At 37.1% G+C, this 22998-nt stretch overlaps 1 protein-coding gene across 3 annotated transcripts in view; it reads right to left on the bottom strand.

Annotated features, from left to right (window-relative positions):
- Positions 1–22998, bottom strand: part of TMEM117 (transmembrane protein 117) — a 178323-nt gene that overhangs the window by 85286 nt on the left and 70039 nt on the right. For all 3 annotated transcript variants that reach the window (XM_021545319.2, XM_021545320.3, XM_077783484.1), the window contains exon 4: positions 18427–18526. In XM_021545319.2, coding sequence (XP_021400994.1) covers positions 18427–18526 — 100 coding nt within the window. The remainder of the gene's footprint in view (positions 1–18426; positions 18527–22998) is intronic.

Here is a 22998-nt window from a genome sequence, read left to right as displayed (position 1 = left end):
GCTGATGGAAAGTACATATGAAATACAGAACTTAAAGTTACAAATAATTTTCATTAACTAAATTAAATTCCAATTATAGGTCACAGTTTAAAAAATTAGATAAATAGTTTTAGAAATCATGCCAACAGCAAAAAAGTTTCTAAATATTAATTAACGGTTCTATTTAGAAGCATTTTATGCATGATTTCCTTACCATCTGTATTTGTAAGATTTGAAAATAAGAAAAATGCAACATCTGGTTAAAATTACTTGAAGGTACTAATACTACACTGCTTGAATCTAAATTCAATAAAGGCATTCACCCTCCTTAAAAACATATTCTTTTCTAGATGAAAAGACTACCAATATATTATCTTTGTAGACTTGTCATGTGTCTACAAGAAGTGTCAACTGTATTTTTAGCTATGGAGTTCACTTAATCCCACAAGGTTTTATCTTGCTTTTGTGTTGACAAATGAACAAGGCTGAAATACACGGGATCTGAGCTTCTGTCAAGATACACCCTGTTTCAAAAGCCATTTTTCTTGCACAGCTGTTTCCTGTAAGCTATTGACTTAAACACAGTTTTATTATTCTTCCAGGCTTATTACTGAATTCCTCAGTAGATGCACTTAATTTTCTCCAAGCTTTATCTCTGTAGACAAGGCAAGTAAATGCAGCAGAACTATAACATGATATTCCAAGATGCAATGGGGTGACTTGAATAACTAATTTAACACATATGGCTGTGTTGTGGCTAGGTTTTCTTATCCCCATGTTCTTATTTTTCAAAATATACTTACAACATACTATCAGATGAAAGTGAAAATGCTACCTCCATTGCTTGTAACACCTTTTAGCTATTAGCACAGGCAGTAATCATTAGTAGCACATAGGTGCTGCAGTGAAATGCTTAAGTTAGCAGGTTGGCTTGCTGAACATAGCACAGGAGACAGATTCCTTACCTTGAATTTTCATGTCCTTTCTAATCAGCATTCCTCACAAAAAGTTCTTTCTCCTGGATTTTAACATTTATGATGAATGAAGGGTGGTAGGCTACCTATAAAATCAGTAAGGTGCACAAATACTTGAAAATAAGCAATTTTCCTATTGCTACTAACAGAAGGCAGTGCAGGAACATCCATAAATTCCTACAGTAATGTCAGTAGTGTGTTTTCTTCCTTTTATTCAGTATCTATGTGTGGCAGTACATTCTCTGCAGAAACATGATTTTGAATAATCCTTCAAGGTCTTGTTAACTGCTCTGTGTAAAAATATTTCAAGAGTATGACATGAAAACTGTTTGCACAGACTAGTTCATCTATCTGTCAGACATGCTTTTGAGTCTCCTCTTTTTTCATTTAGAAAAAGGATACACATAGTTTTTTCTTAAAGCACCAATTACTTCAATTTAAAAACTTCTTAGTTGTTATTTTCAAGCAAATTAAAAGATAAAGAAAACACTGGAGAAGCACAGAGAACATTCAGATTACAGACAGGCTGTTGTTCCTTAGTTACACAGACGTGAATACAGAGATAAATTTGAACTGCAGTTCTTAACAGGAAATTCTTAATCATCTAGTCAACAGCTGCCATCCTATGAGCAATGTGGAGAACCCATAAACCTCACGCTGTACCCATGGAAACTGAGCATTCTGAAGATGTATAGGATAGATGGAATACAAGAACTACACCTAAATCCTGTCAAACTACTACTTCTTCCTCTTCACTCCCAACAAAGACCACAAAGAAATGAGGAAATTCTGCCACCTTACTAAACATCAACTTATTGTTGAATGAAGTACTGAAAAATATACTTCTCTTCAGAATCTATCTGACAGAGACTTGGCAGCAGGGATCCACAAGCGTATGACCTCCAGATTGATTACTGCATCTCATAGTATCCAAGACTGAAAAATACATACTGTGAAAAGAACTCCCACTGCTACAAAAGCAGCTGCTAGTCTGCTTAGCAACACAAGCCACTGTGAATGCATCATTCTGGCACACTGGTCTCTGCACAAGCTCCCTCATGATTCCAGAGTCCAGGTGGAGGTTATTTCCATGGTCCTCAAAACTCTCAGTGGGACTGGCCTTAGGTACTTGAGAGACTTCCACCCCTATGCAGTGATGACCTTTTATGACAGCTCTGTTCCCTTGGAACAATGAAGCTGTCAGCCAAGGGAAGAAGCTCAGCAATGCAGAAGAACTAACTTTACAGAAGCTAAATCTTGGAGAGAGTGCTACCATTAAGAAGAGAGAGAAACTACTAAATCTCACCAGCCAAAATCCTCAGACCTTCCCCAATTAAGTTTCTTCTCCACCAAACTGCAATATGAGTGGATGGATTGGATACCAGTCTTTAGTGTATAATCATTGCCAGATGTAAATACAAAATAGACACACATAGTGAGAAGTGTAATACTTTAATAACTGCTCTTATTTTGTGATTCCTAGACTAGGAAAAAAGCATAGAAAAATGCCTACCTCCTCTGACACAAATGTATCCTCTATTGAAGCCAATAAAAATTACTGAAAAGTGAGTTTCAAGTAATTCTTCCCAATTGCTTACTCACTGGATTAGAGTTACTGGAAATTACAATTTAAGTTCTTTCTGAAAGACAATGGTCCTTACTCCCAGTAAAGACACTTCTCTCTCCTTTTCCCACAAAGTACTTTTACTTTAGGGAACTCAACAGTGATACAAAATTCAAACCAGCCCACTTAAAAGGGCTGTGTTTTAAACAGTGCAGTGCTTCAGATGGACAGGAAATTAACCTCTTGAATATTTTTGTAAAAGGAAAGGAACATTCAGTCTCAGAAAATTTATCTCACTTTAACAAGTGTTTTCAGCATCTTTAAGAAAAATATCACAGGCTGTCATTAAAAGTTATTAGGATCAGAAGGAATGAGACTGAACTTTTAACACTCTTTTCATAATATCACAATGTCACACTTCAGTCCTGGAACTTTATCCTTAACTGGGTGTTACTGAAGAAAAGTGCTGTACAGAGTTCAAAGATGTGTCAGCTGGTGGAAGAAACTGGCATGAGTAAAAACCTCAGGGTAATACAGTAACTTGGCATGGATATAAATGTGTGTCATTCACTCAAGGGATTACATTTCTGACATCATACACTAAAAAAGCACTACCTAAATGCTTTATGGACAGCAGCAGAACCCCAAGAACAAAATCAACACTGCTCTCTGAAGTCATTCAGTATACTGTATAGAATAGACTGTGAACTCTTCAACATTTGAAGTTCAAAACATTTTAAAAACACAATGAATAATTCAATTTTTCTCTCAAGTGACCTCATGCAATGATGCTGGGGGCTGGATTCAATGTTTATAAGTGAACTGAAACCAGAGCAGCAGCTACTAGTGCTACAGCACAAGGAGTGGGAGCTCTCTTAAAACTTTTAAAGGGCTCCTCCAAATTTCCTGGTTTGTGGGCTTGATCTATACACTACTTTTTACACAAATACTGCTGTAAGGGTTGTGGGATGATCATTCTGACATTGTCAAACTAGTTTTGATAAGGGTGCAGTTAAATTATTATAAAAGTGTATGTGGAATCAGACTTTTCTTTCAAAAAATACCTTGGCTCTAACATCATCAGTAATAAAAATAGTTTTTCTGACTTTATCAGTGCTAATGTTGATAGTTACAGCACAAGCTATAGCTGCAAGAATGGCACACTGAGTGCTTCTGTAATGTGGACCTGTTTTGCAGCCTGGAAATGTTCATTAATGAATTGCCCACAAGTTAATGCAGCAAAGTAAAGTACATTTTCCTGTGCTGCTACTAAGTTTTAGAATTTATTTTTATTTCAATACAAGCTATTCAACCTACTCCTCTTCCAAAAATGAACTGATTATTTGCTGCAGCTGTACACCTTATTCTGAAATGCATTATGATTTTAGCAATTAATTTTATTTAATGAATCAAAATTTCTAATGCCAATCTGAGTTTTCTCTGACAAGTCTGTCCTACATTACTATGTTGCAGTAAATGTATGTCACCAGCATTGTGGTTCATTACTAAGAGCAGGTGTAAAGATGTAGTTTAACCACAGAGAAAGGACCACATTCACCAAAGTCCACCTCATGCAACTCTGTACAGATAAAAGTTACAGCTAGGGTTAATTCAGCCTCCACTGTCTCCTGCAATTTCCTTTAACAGTGTTATAAAAGTATAGCCATTAGAACTGGCTAGCAGATTGCTGTGATCAGGCCCCTGCTATATTCCTGTCAATCTCCTAATTTTAGTTTCCTTTGTATAGTCTGGTAGGGCACTGATGAAAACCTCAGTAAAAGGGATTCAACCTTCTACATAATATTGACCCATTTGATGACAGAGAAGTCTCTCCTGGGCTGAAGAGGAGCATGTAGATATCAGAAAATATGCAGCAGGACTGCACAGCAAGGACAGTCCTTGGTGCCAGTGAGAGCTGTAAGCTTGTACGCTGTCCCCTCTGAGCATCAGAACAGACTAGATCATTACAACAAGAAAACAGCAAGCGTGGGGGGTGTGCAGGACTTACTCCACTTCCCACGATACAAGAGGAGAGTGAAGCAATTGTGTTAATGCTAAAAAATTCAATCGGCACTAATGTTTATTATTGCAGCATTGCCTTAGCATTGTACAGTTTGCAAAAACTCCACACAGACAGCCAATGAAAGACAGTCAGTACCTATTTTACACTACAGAAGCAAAAATGAAACACAGAAAATAGAAGTGCAATAAATTAATTAAGTCATTAAGTGGTAAGAATTTTAATTCCATGTGAAAGAACTGAAGTATTGTGTATGAAGTAATGTGTATGAAGTAATGTGTATTGTGAGACTATTCAGTGTGAAAATACTAGGCAAGAAATTCAGAATGAACAAATGGAAAAGACAGAATGAAATATGAGGAATTTAAGATATTGTGTGGTGCACAGAAAGGATGAGAACAGGAAGAAAGACAAGCAGAACCAGAAATAAAAGATATTTGGGAACAACTCAGAATATCCCAGAATACTGACACACAGGAATAAGAATAGAAAAAGACAATCCTTTTTTAGCATCTACAGTTGAAATGAATGACAAGCATTGAGTTAAAAAAAAAAAAAGGAAGCTTAAGAGGAAAAAGCTGATTTCTAAGGTAGCAGAGACAGCATCATTCAGTGATTAGATTTCAGAGCTTTTAATACAAACCCCACATTACAGCTAAATTCTCAGTACCTTCCTTATTATCTCTTCTTGTCAAATAACTGGGTTTTTGTAATATTTGTTAGTAATTCAGATTTCATTTTTGCAATTCAAGGTTTTATTCCAGTGAGTGCTAAACAGTTTTCAAGAAGCCAACAGGGCAACACCATGTAATGTTAGAATGGCTTGGAGGCCTCACTACATCATATTTTCAGGTCCAAATCTCTGTGCATTTCCGAAGGAGAAAGAAGGTGTAGAGTTAACCAGACAAGAAGTCAGAGAAACAACCTCACAGAGGAATAGTCAGCCAGCGCTGGCATCTGTTTTGAAATAATTCCCAAGTACCTGGCTTTGAGCATCATATGACTGATTCAGGCCCTTCATGCTACCTCAACTCATTTAATAGTCCATCTACCAACTAACATAAGATAACCTTGTAAGTAGGTTAAATCAATAAAAATAGTAGGTTAGCAAACATGAACAAACTTAGTAGATGATACAGGCCCAGTCTGGCTTTGGTAACACCAATGAGAATGTACATGGAAATTACCACAGGACATGAAATTCAGGGCAAATCAATGAGCCAAAGCTTTCTATGGCCACAGATCAGCTTAGTCATAAAGGTTTGCCTTCAATTGCCTTATAAAGACTAAGGCTGTTTTGAATCAGTAACAACAGAACACAAGAAAGGCTCCCTTTCAGGAACACACACAAATTATTTAATCTATTAATGCCCAATATCCTCTGAAATACATCTTGAAACTTAGATAAATAACATTTCTTCTTAGCAATTTTCCTAACTTCAAAGCAAAATTTAAAGTTTGGGAGTATTCACTGACATGCTTGTTCTCATTACTGGCCATACAATCTTTGATTTCACACTGCTGTTGCATGTGGATTTCTGCTGGTTTATTTGTGTTATGGTTTAATTTACTCACTGCTGCATGAACCTCTGATTTTATGTGGAGTTCTTTTAATGTTTCATCAGGAAATCCTTGACACTCTGTAAGTATTCCTTTACTTTCCTTAATTCACAAGGGATGTTTAACGGTAAACCATTACATATTTTAACTCTGCTTGTTTGTAGCATAGCTGCTGGCATTTCAATACACCCTGTAAGTGTCCTGGGTTTTCCCAGGACACAAAACCTTAATACCTTGAATGAATCTAACTCGGAGTCACCTTATAATTCCTTTATTACCAGTGGACATTAAAAAGTGGTTTTACAATGTATTTATTTGCATCATTTTAGATGTCAAATATAATCCAATGACTCAGCAGGCCTCTTTCTCTTAATTGATTATTACTAAGATAATCCAGAAAATCAGCTCAGAATAAAATATCAAAATATGTAGCTGTCCAAATGTAAATCTTACCAATTCTGAAACCAAACTACTACTTGGTCACAAAAATCCTACCTCCATTCTCTGGGTTGAGTGTTGACCCAAGTAAAGCACAGTGTAAAGCCATACAGGTATAAAGCCTGTTCCTCATCTGCCATGGATATTCTGGAGGTCTGTGAGGTATAAAAGGAAGTGCACACAAAATAGGTCTGCAGTCTCAAAATTATGGTTCTGCCTAATACAACACTTAAGTGCTGCAACCTGAGCTGTGCCTTGCACTAGTGCTGGACCTTTGCAAGTGCTACACCAATGTAATCACACCTACGTGATTTGTCTTCATTCTGATAATGCTCCTGACAGGACTCTGTCCATTATGAAGTAGATTATCTTGTCTAATAACTCTTCTTAGGTTGCTTCTTTACAGTAAAATTAGGTTGTTGGGTGGTAAAAATAATATTATGTCGCCATGTGATGAGCCAAAAAAATTTAATCAAATAACATCTTTAAGTTAAAGGAAAGGGAATATATGCCTTGATTCTCTGCAACCATACATTAGTATGAACTTCATCCCTTTGGTACAGTTTTACAAGCTATATATAATCTATAAAAGAAATACAAAACAGAAGAGAAAACAGGCCAGAAATGAGCCCAGAAAAAACATCACAGAAAAAACCATATAGTGTGGGTTCACACACAGCTGAACCCAGGGGAAAAGGAAGAACTGTCCAGGGGCATTCACCACTTGGAAGTATCTCCAGTGCACATATATTCCATTGCAATTTTCCAAGGAAGAAATTATTCAGCATATTTGCAGAGGCAGATACTTTTAAGAATGCTGCCATCAATGAGGATAGAGAGAATAATTTCCCTTAAAGATTTGAGGAGAGCAGGGATGGGATGAATACAAAACTGAGCAGGGTCTTATCTCAGCTCCATCACCAATTCCCTTTTTTCTTGTCCCTTTTCCTTTGTTTCAGCTCTCTATTGTAAAACAGGGGCATATTAGCATATGTATCTCCATGAGTTGCTATAAAGATCAATCCCTAGTGTCTGCAAAATGCAAAACCTTTTTTATTACTGCCAGTGTAGGAGGCAATGATTTCTTTTGTGATTTGGAGAAGCATAGTATTGTAAAAATTTACAAAAATAGCTTTTTAATGGAGGTTTTAAAAGTACTTAGAAAAGTTTAAGTGAAACTCGACAATCTCTCTATCCATTAAAAAAGTACTTCAAGTTCCCACTTCAAGTAATGTAAAATAAAAATAAGAAGAGACCAAGAAGAGATTAGACTCATCTTCCTTAGTGCTTTCTATTAAATGAAGTTTTATAATTACTTTTAATTTATATCCATTGAAACTTTTTAATATCTCAGTTTTTAAGACGCAGTTGTATATTTTAAGTCTGATACAATCAGCAGAGACACACCCAAGTTGGACTTGGGTTTTGACAGTAAAGAGATTTTGGAAGCCAACCTATCTGATTATTTCTGTAGAAACCGGATTTGAACATACTGAATTTTCATTCTTTCTTGAGCACAATCATATGTATGGATATCAAAAAAATTACCTTCTGGCTAGAGTATCATAAGCCTAAGTTTGACAGTTTCTAAGATTTATCCATACATGCAAGACAGAGTTGGGGATTTCACTTACAATTCAGGTCTCCTTGATCAATTCAATTTAGGGTTCATAGCAGGGTTGTTAAGAGAAGACTTCTTACACCATTTTACAGTTCATATATTATGCAGTACTGCACAGGAAACTTAATTTTGTGCTGTATTTGCTCAAGCATTTGTTTAATTACTCTGCTAATATATTGTGGGTTGAGTTGACCTGTGATAACATGGAATACAATTTAAGGAACTGTAGCTGTTGTGACAATCATCTTTCATTTTTAGGCATAATGTAACACAAAATGAGTAATATCCTGGTAACTTGAGTGACTAGGCCATTACTTTCTGGACATATTCTAAATACATTTTCTCTACAAAACAGCATCAGAGATAAAAGTTTCTCAGCTGAACACCCACCCATTAAAATTATGCAATTTAAGACCAGCAATAGCGTCTTCCTTAATTTACCAGTTTTAACCTTGCTCTTCCTTGTAGAGAAGAATGGATAATGTACAACATTCTCAACATTATTTTAGGCAAGAATGCTGTGATATATTTCTTAATAATAAAACATCCTTCTTTTCTTTTTTCCCTTGTACATTGTGTACAGTGTCTAATAGTTCATCCCACATATCCTGAAGGAATTCACAATTAATAAAATGTATTGCTGTGTACCACTGCCATCTGCTGCTAATCTCTCCCTGTGAATACAGGTCTTAGTTCACCACATATTTAATTCAGTAAAGATCTTTAGCTGAATGTGCATGGTCGGTCCAATACCCCTTTCATAATACTTCTTAAACCATCTCTCCCTATTTTATCACAGAGCTCCTGATTGCACATCTTAGCTGATATATTGAGGCAATTGTTTCAATTTCAGTTTCAGAAAGGAAATTTTCTTCCCCCAGTCAGTGAAAAAGGTTTGTGCTGCAACCTTATCCAGAACCAGACTGTTCCAGAGAGGAAGTGTCCATCTTAGACACTCCAACAGTTTACACATTTGCCATCTGTACTCAAAGATCTTCAGTAAGAACATGTTATTTCTAAAGTCCCACTTCTCCAGCACTTCTGACACCCACTTATTCACACCATTTCTAAGGTGTCATCATGTCAGAATGCAGAATTGCTGCATAGTTACTTTAATTTATATGCTGCTCTGACTTCAGTTTCTAAATACATGTAACCAGGATATATCAAGATGTGCTGCATAAATATTCTCAAGAAGCAAATATCATTCCACGTGAAAAAGAGCAAAGTAGAGTATGACAACAAGGAAGAGAAAATAGAGGACCCCCAGTCTCATTTATAGCAGCATGGCTGCTTGAAGCTACAACACAAATCAATCAGACAAGATTTGAGTTACAGAAAGACATATCTTCTCCTTACAGCTTCTCTTTTGACTTCTATGATATTTTGAGAATAGACTTTATCTTACTAATATTTGATATGGCCCTTCCTGTGTTTTCAGATGGGATCCAAACTGAAGAAAAGTGTGCTCAAGGTCACAAAAATATGTGTATGAGTTCATAAGCATAAGATGGCAAAATGTCACACCTATTTGAAAGGACTCATACTACGTCTGCTTATAATTGGAAGATGTCAGTAGCTGCTTTGGAGAAACACTAGGAAATATTTTGGGACCCGAGTTTGGGGTTTGCATTTCTTACTCTTGAGCTCTGAGGTACAGCTGGCTGTGGCCTTCTTCAAAAAAAATCTGAGGCTTTTACTGCTAGATACTAAGCACATGTTTTAGAGCCCAGAAAATGGCTATCAACAAAGGTAACTGCTGTAACAATGAGCTGAAGGAACTCATTGGCTGGGAAATAGAAAGGGATGAAGTAACACATCTGGCAATGCCTGGTCAGAACTGAAATGACAAAATAACAGGGGAGTACAAAAAAAGATCAAGCTTGAAAAGACAGATAATTATAATCTAGAGCATATGAACAGATGGCAACACCATCAATCAATGAATAAATAATAGTACAATCTGACTTGATGGGATGATGGATGAACTCAGATGACACCAGGCACACTCCACCTTACATAACTAAGTGGCAGTCAGGAAGCAGAGCAGGGTATGAGCACATTCATGCCTCAGAAAGTGGAAAAAAACAAAATTAGCAGCTTTCATATGACTGGATATATTTGGACTGCCATTGTACTGATGAATTTACTTGTGGTTATCACCTGGAGATAGAAACACTAGCTACAGAATGTTTCTGCAATGGGACTGGTTCTCAAGAAAAGAAATGAAAACCAAAACAAGATAGACAGGTGAACAAAAAAGGGCAACTGGCTTTTGTATGCCTCTCTGAATGGAAAGAAACATATTGCCACTTAATAATGTTATTAGTTACATTTCTGTGCAACCCTGGCAAGTGAGTTTAAGAACAGGTGTCACCCATTTTGCTCCTTCCAGTTCATGTTTCATAGTTCAATTTCATTTCCACTACTCAAGAACAGCAGAGTTGTTAGATGTACGGCACTTCAGACGCTGCTGCAAATTCAATTACAGTTTTATTTTGTCATTTGATACACCAGTGGAATAGAAACAATCAAGAAGATTGACACTGATCATAATCTAAATTGTCATGTCCAAAACTTGACAGAGGCATGAGTTAAAAACGGTGCCAGTCATTCAAGACTCCTGACTCTTAAAACTGCCTTGCAATGTGCATCAAAATGGATTCCTCACTGCTTGCAAATAAACCTGTGCACTATTCTTTGCTAAAGAGAACTTCCTCGGTAGATTTACTTTCCAAGAATAAAGCTTAAGAGTTAACATTTTTGGCTATTATTTTAGTCTAAAAGTTAAATACAAAATCCTGGAAACTTTGTTATTTTTAATAATGACGTTATGTTTTCTTTCAACATAGACTTTATAATGGTGTCCTTTCCTGTACTAAAGTAAACTTCATTTTTTAGTCACATTATTATTTTATTTTCTATATACTTTCACTGCAATAATTTAGTGTGTCTGCTATTTTCATCAATATAATAGCATTTCCAGCATAAATGTTGCTCACATTGTGTGAACATGCCCTAGCAACACATATGCATTTTGAGATAAAATAAAATGAAGAGGTAAATTAATCTAGTTTCTGCAGAGTGGTAATGAACTCTTCATTACTCTAGGATGTTGACATAGATAGTTACATCTCAGCAAAAGAGGACAAGAATAATATTCTCTCTTAATGGACACAAAGAAAGCACTTTGAAATCATTGAATAGCTTGCTATACTACTCTACAAATAAATTTTGTTTGTCATGATCACAGAGGCAAAAGTCAAAAGCAAATATCTCCAAATATTTTAAAACTCTTGCCAAGAGATTGCAAGCCATTAAAAATGTTTTAATAGCAATAAGTAAACAACTATTCTTATCACATAAATTAGTAAAAAAGAAAGTACACAGAGTATTCTACCAGGTATCTACCAGACAATAACATCAAGTGATGGGTTTACTAACATGCAATGCATGGGCATTGTTAATTCACCCTATGCAGTGCAGTACAGTATTAGATCATTATGCTTGTATTTTATAAAGGAACAACACAGCATCATTTACAAAGTCAAAATGAAGTGCCAAATGAGAATATGTTTGGGGCAGTTGAGTACTTCTATCTAAAATACAGCAATTAGATTGTGTCCACTGTACAGCAAGGAATTTTAAAAAAGGCATTTCTCAGTAAGACTACCAAGAGGGATTCAGATTCAAAAATTACTTTAGCAGACAAATATCACTGTGCTCAAAATTATGATTCAACAATTCCATCTAATCATGAAAATATCAAAAACCTTTTAACAGCTTCCCTGTTCAGCCAAAGAAATCCATAGACTACATAAGATTTCAGGAAAGAGAAGTTATGTATCTACGGTCGATGTTCTCTGAACATGGAATCCAGGCCCATACTCAGAATGTGTCTTACCACAAGCAGTGACATTTCTGTCTTTGAGATAGCAGTAACAGCCATGTTCAGACTCTGCTGAACATTCTGCTATGTGCAAGTACATACAAAACAAAATACTCAGAGCTTAACATTTTTTTTCACCTGCAAAATAATGTCCAGGCCATAAGACAAAGAGGTGTTGAGGAAAAAGGACAGAGAAAAGTAATGATGAAGTAAGATGAAGATGAGGAAATAAGCTCACTATCTTTCACTGATAAGGCAGATGAAGATGGCTCCATACCTTTTCACACATCCACAGCTCCTGAGCTGTGACTTTGTCTTTCCTGCAAACTGCACTTTCAGGGTGTCTTGGTTCAACAAGACAGGAGTCTGTGAAAGAGGGCAAAGCCTCCTGTGCAATGGAGAATGGCAAACCCCCCTCCCTCTGAATTACCAGGATCTCCAAATTAAAAGGCTCTCAGGCAAAGATATGGGAATGGGAGTAACAATTCTTTACTAGGAGAAAACTAGACAACAATCCAAAAAAAAAAGGCAAATGCAATTGGTACAAACAAAACCAGTGAAAAAAGTCCAGAACCTGAGGATTCGAGGTGCCAGCAGCAGTCCTGCCGGGACGACCGCTCCCCTTGCAGTGGTGATCCCTTGAAGGGTACAGTTTTCCTCTGAAGATCTGGTGGCAGTGGGGCCGGTCTTCCTCTGCGCCGGGGTTGCCTCCGAGCTCCGCTGCCGTCGCCTCAGCGCGCTCCGGCTGCTTCGCTGCGAGATCCCGCGAAGACAGGGAGAGAGAGCTGCTTCTCTAGGAATCCCCCGAAGAGAGAGAGCGAGCTGCTTCTCTCGGAGTCCCGCCCAGAGAGCTGCCTCCTCTCCCCAAAAAGCTACCCCTTTAAACAATAATAGAGTGCTTGGCTTCCCCCTCTGGGTGGGACCCCTCACGGTGTTACATTTACCAGCCCTGCATTGAATCAGTCAATGGCCCACTAACAAACCATTACCTCTTAGGAGCAAAACCGGTTCTTGGAAAAGATAACAAAACCTGTCCAACAGGTTTGCCTTCAACAGATGGCAAATAGAATACAAGCTTATCTTACAACCTAGGACACAGGGCCAGCCAACATTGTTAGACTACCTCTTTAATGGCAGAGGGAATATCAGAGGCTGCAGAAGGAGTGCTTCGTGGCTGGCTCTATAAACAACAGGAATGGCGATATTTCAGAACAGAATTACTGAATGAGGTCAACAAAACTCATGGATAAAGGAGATGTGTTTAAAATAAGCAAAGCTGAATTTTCTAGTAGGCTTTTGAAAAATTCCTCATCACAGGCATCTATGGAAACTCAACACTCGGAGCTTTAGGGAAGGTCTTTATGTTGATAAATAACTGATTAAAAGACAGGGAACAGAAGGTAAATAGGTTAGCCAGACAGCTCTAGCAACGGAGGGAGGTCATTACCAGAGTTCCACAGGGATTTTTGCAGGGGATGTAGTTATTCGTCATATTCCTAAGCAACCTGGGAAAATGGATGAGCAGTGAGGTGAGAAAGCTTTATAATGATATTAACTTTTGCACAGTGAAAAGGATGATTGCTTGCTGGATGTGAAGAATTAGGAAAGGTGCTTATAGAAGAAAGTCCCTAGGCAATAAAAAGCCAGATGAAATTCTTTGTAGTTGAATGCAAAGCGTTGCAAAAAGAGCAAAACAATTCTGAGATCAAGAGTCATTATATACACAAATGCATGTGTTTTAAGAGAGCATTAGAAGATCCTACCGCATACTATTGGCTTGCTCTTACTCTCCTGGTTGGCTTCTGTTTATAGTCATGGTTTAAGGTAGGATACTAGTCTGGGTGGATTTTTGGTCTGACCAGGGGGAGGAACTGGGTTTTTTTACAATTGTAGCCTGAGATCCAATATGGTGCATGTGACAGAAAAGCATTCTGGTCTAGGACTCTACAGATTTCCTGTGTCCTTGCATGGCAGTAACCATGAACTTAAACCTGCCAGTTATTGATGTTCATAGTATTAAGAATCCTAAGGAAGGTTTCAACCCTTTAAAGTATTCTTTACAAACCAGCTACAGGCCCCTCTAGTGGTTACACTGGGACTACCCAGGTAAGACATGTTAAATCACATAAAATGCAAAAATACAGAAAGTTTCTTCACCACAGGATGAAGACAAAAATGTTTAACAGAGGAATGTGGATGAAGAAAAAACATGGACAAAATCTATTTCTTTCACAACTAGCAACACCAGAACACAAAATGGTGTGAAGTTTTCTCCCAGAATTATAAGGCTGAAAAACTGGAACTTTTACAGCTAATGCTGAAAATCTTGGAGAACAGAAAATCCTCCTTGCATAAGATCAGATAATCTTTATCAAGGGGAGGAGCAGACCACCAAAAGTTATATTTCAGAATGCCACTCAGTGAAGTGACTTTTCCCTAAAAGACTTCACAGAAGCCCAGGCTGTACACAGGAGTTATTATCCAGTTCCACTAATGAGGAAAGGGAGTTGTTGATTCACTACACAGTCCTAACCTTTTGAAATCCCAAAACTATGTCCTGACAAGAAGTCTTAGGCAGAAGGTCTCTACTTGCATATCCATCCATCCAAGTGGATACGATATGACTTGGTCAGCATTGCATCAGCAGAACATTAGTGATCTCTCACTCTGCCATCCAGACTATACTGGGAGTACTACTTCCTAACTTCCTACTAATTCATCTGCTAAGATGATGAAAGACAAATAGTCCCAGAAATCTTCATCGTCCCACACAAGGGAGAAGTCAAACTGAAATCAAACAAAGGTGTCAAAAAGAACAGTCAGGAATTGCTGCAATGATTCAGCTCACATTCATTGTGTCAAGTACTCTGCTAAAGCACGGTGATGAGAAAATTCCTGGCTTCTCTTTTTAAAAAGAATATGGTGGTACATTTGCAGTAAACACTAGTTTGATGAATAATATACTAAACCATCCCTAGACTTTATCATTGTTTCTGGTAACAGGAACAGAGTCTCTGCTGCTCAGTGATTTCTCAGATGTTCCCAGTTCTCTCTAGCAAATAACATGGGAAAAGAGAATCTCAACTAAATTACCATTCAGAAAGAATATAAATAGGAATAGGATTCTTTGTCAGGAGGATCAGCCTGGTATATTCGTAGAGATCAGTACCAAACATTGGCTGAAGACAGCTGCTTCAGCTTCTGACAATCCTAGAGAGCAATGTCTAAGGAAGATACAACAAACTTCTAAACTTCTACTGTTTAGACTCTTACACACGTATGTAGGGTTCATAGGCAGCAATATTTCTTTAACACAAATGGTAAAGGCAGTTGGTAAGCAAAGCTCACCATGTGCACGAGTATAGTTCACAGCTCAGGGCCAATCTTTGTAGAGTCCAAAAAGCCATTACCAGAATGGAACAACAATTTGACAGTCTGAAAGCCGACACTACTCTGCTCTCTGTGTCACTCTTCAGTGTCACCCACTCACTCCTGTAACTATCCTCTGAGCATGCCTTACCCCACATGCTGAGGACTGTGTCCCTCACAAAAACACAGCTGCAGCAGGCTGCTTATCATCACAGAGAGGCCACTCTAATCATCAGAGATTCTGCCCTCAAATCAGCTCCTCGCTCAGCCTGCTTGCACTCTGCCAGAAGGCAGCCATAATTGCTGGTTTATAGGCTTGTCTGGGTGAAATCCAGCCTTTCTTCCAAGATGTCCTACTGAGCAAAAATCTGTGGTGTCTGCCTCAAAAACATTCTCCAGGAGGACAATGCACTTTTTATGGGAAGAGGAGGGCATGTCAAAGCAGGTACAAGATTGCAAGATATACTTCCATGGCTTCAAAGAGGGAAAAGTGCAGAGAGACAGTCAGTGTACTGAACCCATTCCCTTCTTCACAAACTTCAGAATATCCAACAGTTACTACAGATTCCAGCAAAGATATTTATTAGTAGGAGACACTCCTATCTGAGGTACAGAGGAGAAGGTTCTGTAGCCATAGTATGGCCCCATTCTCATTACACACAATGGAAATAATATTGCTGACTTTATTAGAAATTTTGTCAGATCCTGTCACCAAACTAGTCAGTCAGCTAGGAAGTGTTAAGGAGAAGGTCTTACTTCTGCCTTTTCAATCCAAAACAGTGATCCAAAACGTATTTTCCCATTTCAATCACTTTACACCTCACTATCCTAGGGTAATAGCATTGTTTACTGATTACTCATTTTTAAATGGAATCCCATCTGTTTTATTTCTGCTTATTCCCAAAGCTTCCGATGAAATAAGGAATAAGATATGGCTCAAACACAGTGAAGTGAAGGCTGCATCTTCTTCTACTGCTTCTAAAAGATATTTATCTTCTGCTTTGGAGTCTATGGATTGTTTCTTAAAAAAAACTTCTTAAACATTAGAAAATATAAACACTGCTGTCAATGGGAAGATGTGCAAATGTTCCTTTACAGTTTGTTTTTTTCTTTTCTGTTTCAAAACAGGATGAGGAAACTTCATAAAATATAATGCCACAGAAAGATTCCTATTACTTTGACATAAATTCCATGCTGGGTTTTATAAGCAGAAGGTCAAGTAAATTAATATATAACACAGCAATTTCTGTTCATATAGAATAAGATGGATTGTTTAAATTAGATGCCATGGAAGATGATTTGTGCCAATGTACACGTCCATGCACCAACATACACGTCCAATCTCATCTTTTACTAATTCAGGTAGAGACCTGAAAGTGTAGGTTTTTTTGATGTTCCCAGGCATGGCTGCTCTTGAACACTGTCATTTCCATTGCCTAGTAGATATACTTTGCCTAGAGATTTGTACTGCAGAAGCAATACCACTATTCGCTTTCAGCCTGAAGACCTAAACATGAATCACTACACCCCTTAATTCTCCTCATGCAATCAAAGCATGTCCTAAACACATTGACCCTCCAATCCCATGTTCTCTGCTCTTCCTGAAAGCTAATAGAACCAGACTAATTTAAACAGTCTCCCCTAATCAAACCACTTTTTTTCTGTAGTTTCTCCTAGTCTCTCTCCCATTCTTCAGTGATAACTCCATCTGCCACAGGAATCTGCTGCGGCACAATCCAATTGTGACTCCGCTGTTGAAGAGACCTGAGAGGGTTTTGAGTACCCAGAAAATGATCAGGACTCTCATGCCTTTTGAATCAATCATTTCCATGCTTTGTACAGCGTTGCACAAAACAGATTATTTTTAATGGAAAGGAGAAAAGAGGGACTGAAAAAACCTCACATTACCTAATGTAGAACAACTTATCTTTACCACTGGAGCCCTAAGTCACATATGTAGGATGTACATGTTCTCTCTTAGTTCAGCTTAGTTTATGCATCATCTCTTCTTTGATAGTGGAATAAAGGTGTGGAAGCACATGAGAAAAAAAGCAAGCTAAAGCTATTCAAAAGTACCCATTAATTTTATTACCAATTCAGAAGAAGTCCACATTAATTGTCAACATTAGTCAAGGCACTGATTCTGTGATGTCCTTTCTGTAAAGCATATACAAACTATTTCACAGAGTACAGTTTGTCTTGGACAAACTACAGACTCATACTGAACAACATCCTGAAAAAATCCTTGATGCTTTTTTCCCCCTCTGTCTGTTGTACAGTTTGTTCCAAATATGGAGGGTAGAAGATGTCAAAATATAATTGCTAAAAATCTTACCTAAACTAATCTTAAAAACCTAATCTTAAAAAATAATTAAATTTATTTTATATCACTTTGTATCAAAGAAATGCATTTTCTGAACAATTAAAATGTGTAGATGCTTTATTTTGTTCCCAAAAAATTAGCTGTCATTTTCTGGTTCTTTGTCACTAAGGTGATATTTGGCTTGCACATAGAAGAAAGCCTTTGTAACAAGTATAATCCAAGTGAAAATTTTATTTTTCCAAGTCCTAAATTAGATACAAAGTTAATCAGATAGTTTCACATCAGACTACCTCCAAGTCCTGGCATGTAACTGGCTTGCTTTCCTTCTCTCATTCCATTGTTCTCTATCACATCTTTCAGTTTAATTTTTCTTTAAATTCTTTTCATTAGACTTATTTCTCTTTAGCTGTTACTGTTTCACAGGATAGTAACTTGTGATGGCTACTTCATAGCAAAGGGCCACCATGCAGAAGTCAATGGCAAAACTCCCACTCACAGAAAAAAATAATCTTCTTGATATATTTTAATTGAAATTCCTCTGGATTGTCAATTGAATACCTGCCATTATGCATTTTACTTTTCTGGGTTGAAACACTTGAGTTAGAGAAATTGAGTTTTCTCTCCTCTCCTCTTCCTCTTGAAAGCAACGAACATACTCCTTTCCTTTAAAATGTAATTATGTTTCTTACCATCCATGCTGTGACAAAGTCTCCCATCCAAGTCCCAACTGCAGCTACCTTCATAAAATTTTCATTCCTGATGCCCATGAAGTCTGTTATAATGTATGCACTGTGAAAACAAGAACACAAACATAAGATATACAAATTTGCTCAATGTATTTACAAAGAACTTGCATTTGTGACAAAATTTATGATTATTTGTGAAAGATTTTCCATCACTTTCATAATAACTTTTCTGCTAGATCTGAATCTTGACATAGAACTGAACCCATACAGATCGGTTTCAATTAGAAATGTAATGTGAATCTGATTTTGAAGTCCATGTCTCTTTTGAAGGTGCTAAAGTAACAGTTGGCAAAGATTTTAGGATTATGTGAAGCTTCTGGAAGTAGAAAATGTTTTATGGTTTTTTTAGCTTTTTCCTTTATACAAATAGAATTACAACATTTTTCAAATCTGTGATATTGCAAAATCTTTATGAAGAAAAATAAAAATCTTTAAGGTATCTTCAAAAAGATAATTGAACTGCTTGACTTTCCACTCTATAAGTTATACAACCACTTTTTTAACACATCAGTGCAAGCAAGTTTTGCAAAATTTCAGTGAGATGTCACTGTTTCTAGATTTATACAATTTATTTTCACAGATCTATTTTACTTAAATCCAAAAGAAGCATTTCTATTCTGCTTAAATAATGCAACAGATAGGATTTACAACCTTACTTGGTAATTTGACTTCAAGTGCACCAAGATGCTATAAAGACAATTCAGAAGGTAAAGTTATTTGTTCCAGATTAAAACCTTTCTGAAAAAACCCATACATTTTAATATATTGATATCCTTTTCTAAAAGACTTTTGTAGTGATCAAGAAGAGGCAACTCTCCCCAAGAGCTAAAAATGATGATAATGTATATGAATGCCACTTGCATTTTAACTTTTAAAGTTATATATTTGTTTTCAAGACACTTGTAAACATTTTTATGTATAGTTATGCCTATTTAGAAGTGTGCATAAGTGACACAGTTATATGTAAAAGTGTCCTTGAACACTGTGCTATCCATTATTCAAATCTTAACATTGTTACATTCCAAATATTGCAATGTCTAGGAGCTATACAGACCATATCTCTGCAATTGGATCCGTGCAAACTGATTCCACTCTCTGGGCCAGTTCTGTTGAAATCTAAATATCTGATCAAGATATAAAGTCTTGCTAGCACAAGTCGATGCATAGCATGGTATAATTTCTTGGAGAGAATTTAATATGTTGTAGAGCAGAAATACTATTGTCAGTGTATAGTTTCATGACATATGAAAAATGTCCTCCTAGTGTAACAGCTCTTTTCATTATACATATTATGACCTTTCAGCTGGTATGTCACTAACAAAAAATGCCATCTGTTTATTTTTTCTGTTGAACAGCACATAAAGGATGGATCTGATTTTCTGCTGGAAAAGAAATCTGAACTATTTTTTACAGCATTCCATGTAGTTAAAAGATAAGTACCCTAAATTAACCATGTTATAAATAAGGATGTAATAACCCAAAACGGGGAACATCAGGTTAGCCTAAAGTCTCCCTGCTTCTATGTTCTGCCTCCAAGAGAGTGCAACAGCAGAAACAAAGGAAGATGGAAAACAGGCAAGCACAACCCTCCCAGATATATTCTCATAGATGCTTTAGAACTGGAAAATATTCGGAATTCCTTTTTTTCTGTATCTTGGCATGCTATTCTTGTAGCATCTGTGAAGGAAGAAAATAATCAAGTCTGCATTCCTTAAGAAGGCTTCTTGTTCACAAAGAAGGCACAGCAACAAGTGTCATTTGTAAGGAATGGCCCTCAAATGCAAAGCATATCTTAGTCTTTTCCATCAGTAGGAGACACATACAAAACCCCAGGGTTCTCACCTTTTCTTATGTGCACTACACATTCTCATATGCATTACACATGATTACAGGTGTACAATAAGCAAACACTTGCCCAACACCCCCAGAAAACTGGCCACTCGGGCCATTCCTATAGCCCTGGCACACAGAGCAGGCCGGCCACAGCCACCCTGGCAGGATGCTGGGCACAAGGAGGGTTAACCAAAAATGCTGAGAGGTCACTGATCCATGAATACTGGTATTACCTAGCAGAAGAGAAACCAACTCAGACATAAGCGATGCTTTTTAATAGAAATTGAAATTCTCAGTGTAATCACTTGTTTTTATGAATGTTAGAAGTATCAGAAGGCTTATTATAAGGTTGAATGAGCTGGATACAATAGTTAAATACACAGAAAGGTCTTGAAAACATCACATCCTCCCAACAGTTCTTGTCATTTAAAACATGAAAACAACAAGGAAGTTTAGTATAAATTGTGCATTCCAGCCTACAAGTAATTAATGCATGAATTAAATATGCAAATTGACAAACCTTCAGTTAGTGTCAAAATAGTATATTATTATAAAGAAACTGTTAGGAATATAAACTGTGCATGTTCAAAGTACATTTACTAATTAAAATACAGCTATAACTTTTTATGAACAGGAAGAATATTTTTAGAATTGTCATCTTATTAGAAATAGTAATGAAATACATTACTATTTCATTAACTGTTAGCATTACACCCTCTGTCTTTTATCGTATCTGCAGTATTATTTTTCTTTCAAAACACAAAGAGAAATCAACTACTTTAAAATAGGGATTTGGGGCTGCTAAAAATGAATTTAAAATAAACCCTGACCCTCCAGTTTTCATTTTCAGGTTTTAGTTTAAATAGGAATAAGAACACTTGACATTTTCAAAAAAGACATGCTTTCCTGATTATACCAGCAGGACACATACTATAACAGTATCAAAAGTAAAATTAATTCTATTGTGGAAAATCCTCACATTTTTCTAGCTTTAGCTAGTGATTAGAGTAGTTTTCTTTAATTGTTTAGCCTTCTTCCTGGCTGGGACCCATGTCTGCACCTTGCAGGAGGACTAAGGTCTGCTGGGCCCCAGTTAACTGTCATGGCCAGCCCAGATTTTCTACAGCTTGTCAAAAGGCTTCTGTTTGCTCCACCATATGTGTAGGCACCAGCTTATTGCATGAGCAGGGCAACCTAAGGAAACACTGAGGGAAAAAATACAGCAGTTAAAGCCCAGAGTAACAAAGATCTTCTAGGGTGGGATAAGTGTAAATAAAGTCTGAGGAGCCAATACTTGTGAATATTATAGATAAAGACAAATTTGTGACTGGGATTTGGGAGCCTTTCACAGAAACACTGGAAGCTGCAGCTCCAGGGAAACTGCTCTTAGCAGGCCAAAGTCTAAGGAAGGTAGAGCAACATTTTAACAGAATAGGATGAAAGAGAAGGATCAAAAGACAAAGGAGATTTGATAAATACAATTCTAAAACAGGTTTTTAAAAAATCATAAGTAACTGTCTACATCCATGTTGTTGCAAAAGGTATGTTAATACCCATGAGTCAGTAAAAAGACATATGAGCCCAGTGTATTTGAACAATTTCTGGAGTAGCAGCAGTGTGCACAGAATGGATAAAGAGGGACACAACTACACTAGCCTGGAGATTTTGTTCAAAGGAACATTTCAAAGCATTTTTTCAAAGAAAGATGACACTGCTAAATTTACTAAGTCTGAAAGCAAATGGAAGGTTTTAAATTTTACATTGGATAAAGATGCACAAGTCACTGTGGTGCTATTAACACTGTTCCAAGACCTGGAAAAAATGTCATGACTGAGACTTAGTGCTGAGATGGTGTTTTCTTGACCAGCACAGGATCTAAGAATGGGCTTTAGCTTGAATAGAGACGCTTAAATGTAAGGGTAAACCATGAAGTCAAACTCTATATGGAGCTTTGTCAAACTGGGTCAAGGATTTAGTTGCTTTATGTTACTTCTTGATGGCTAGCATGTAAAAAAACAACAACAAAAAAAAAAACCCAAAAAAAACCCCAAAAAAAACCCCCACAAACAAACAAACAAAAACCAAAAATACAAAACCACATGTTCACATATTAAAAGGCATTGTTAAACCTATGTGATTAAGTGATTCCCAGTGCAGCAACATAACTTGATCTCCAGTTGATAATTCAAAGAGCTCTGTATCTCTTGTGAGGTCTGTGACATAGCTGACAACCCAGACACATATGAATGGAGCCCTGGGTGTCCTGGGACAGCAATGAGAGCACAGACACTTTGGGGAGGTTTTAGTTGCCTTTTAAAGCAATTTTAGCAACCCTGATGTATCTTAACTAAACTTGAGCTGGTTCTTTATATATTTGAGATTATTGAAGGCACTGGGCTGGCACACAGAACAGTGCATGTTCTGTACAGAGCCAACAAGAACTGCATCCACAGAGAGCCATAACATAATGCTCTTTAAAAAGGAGGGGAGGCCTAGATATCTTTTATGTTGAGTAACAGAAGTCCATCCATTATGCACTTTTCTGAGGTAGTTTTATTATTTGGCCTTCCCCTTAAATAGCTGATTACCTATATGGAACCCATCTTGCTTGATGCTTCTGATAAAGTGAAATGCTCTGACACTGGCAAACAAGTGGAAAGCACAGGAGTTTACACAGGCTGC

This window comes from Lonchura striata, chromosome 5, assembly GCF_046129695.1.
Source record: "Lonchura striata isolate bLonStr1 chromosome 5, bLonStr1.mat, whole genome shotgun sequence".
Taxonomy (NCBI): domain Eukaryota; kingdom Metazoa; phylum Chordata; class Aves; order Passeriformes; family Estrildidae; genus Lonchura; species Lonchura striata.
The sequence above is the reverse complement of the archived record's forward strand: the minus strand, read 5'-3'. Positions and strand labels throughout refer to the sequence as shown.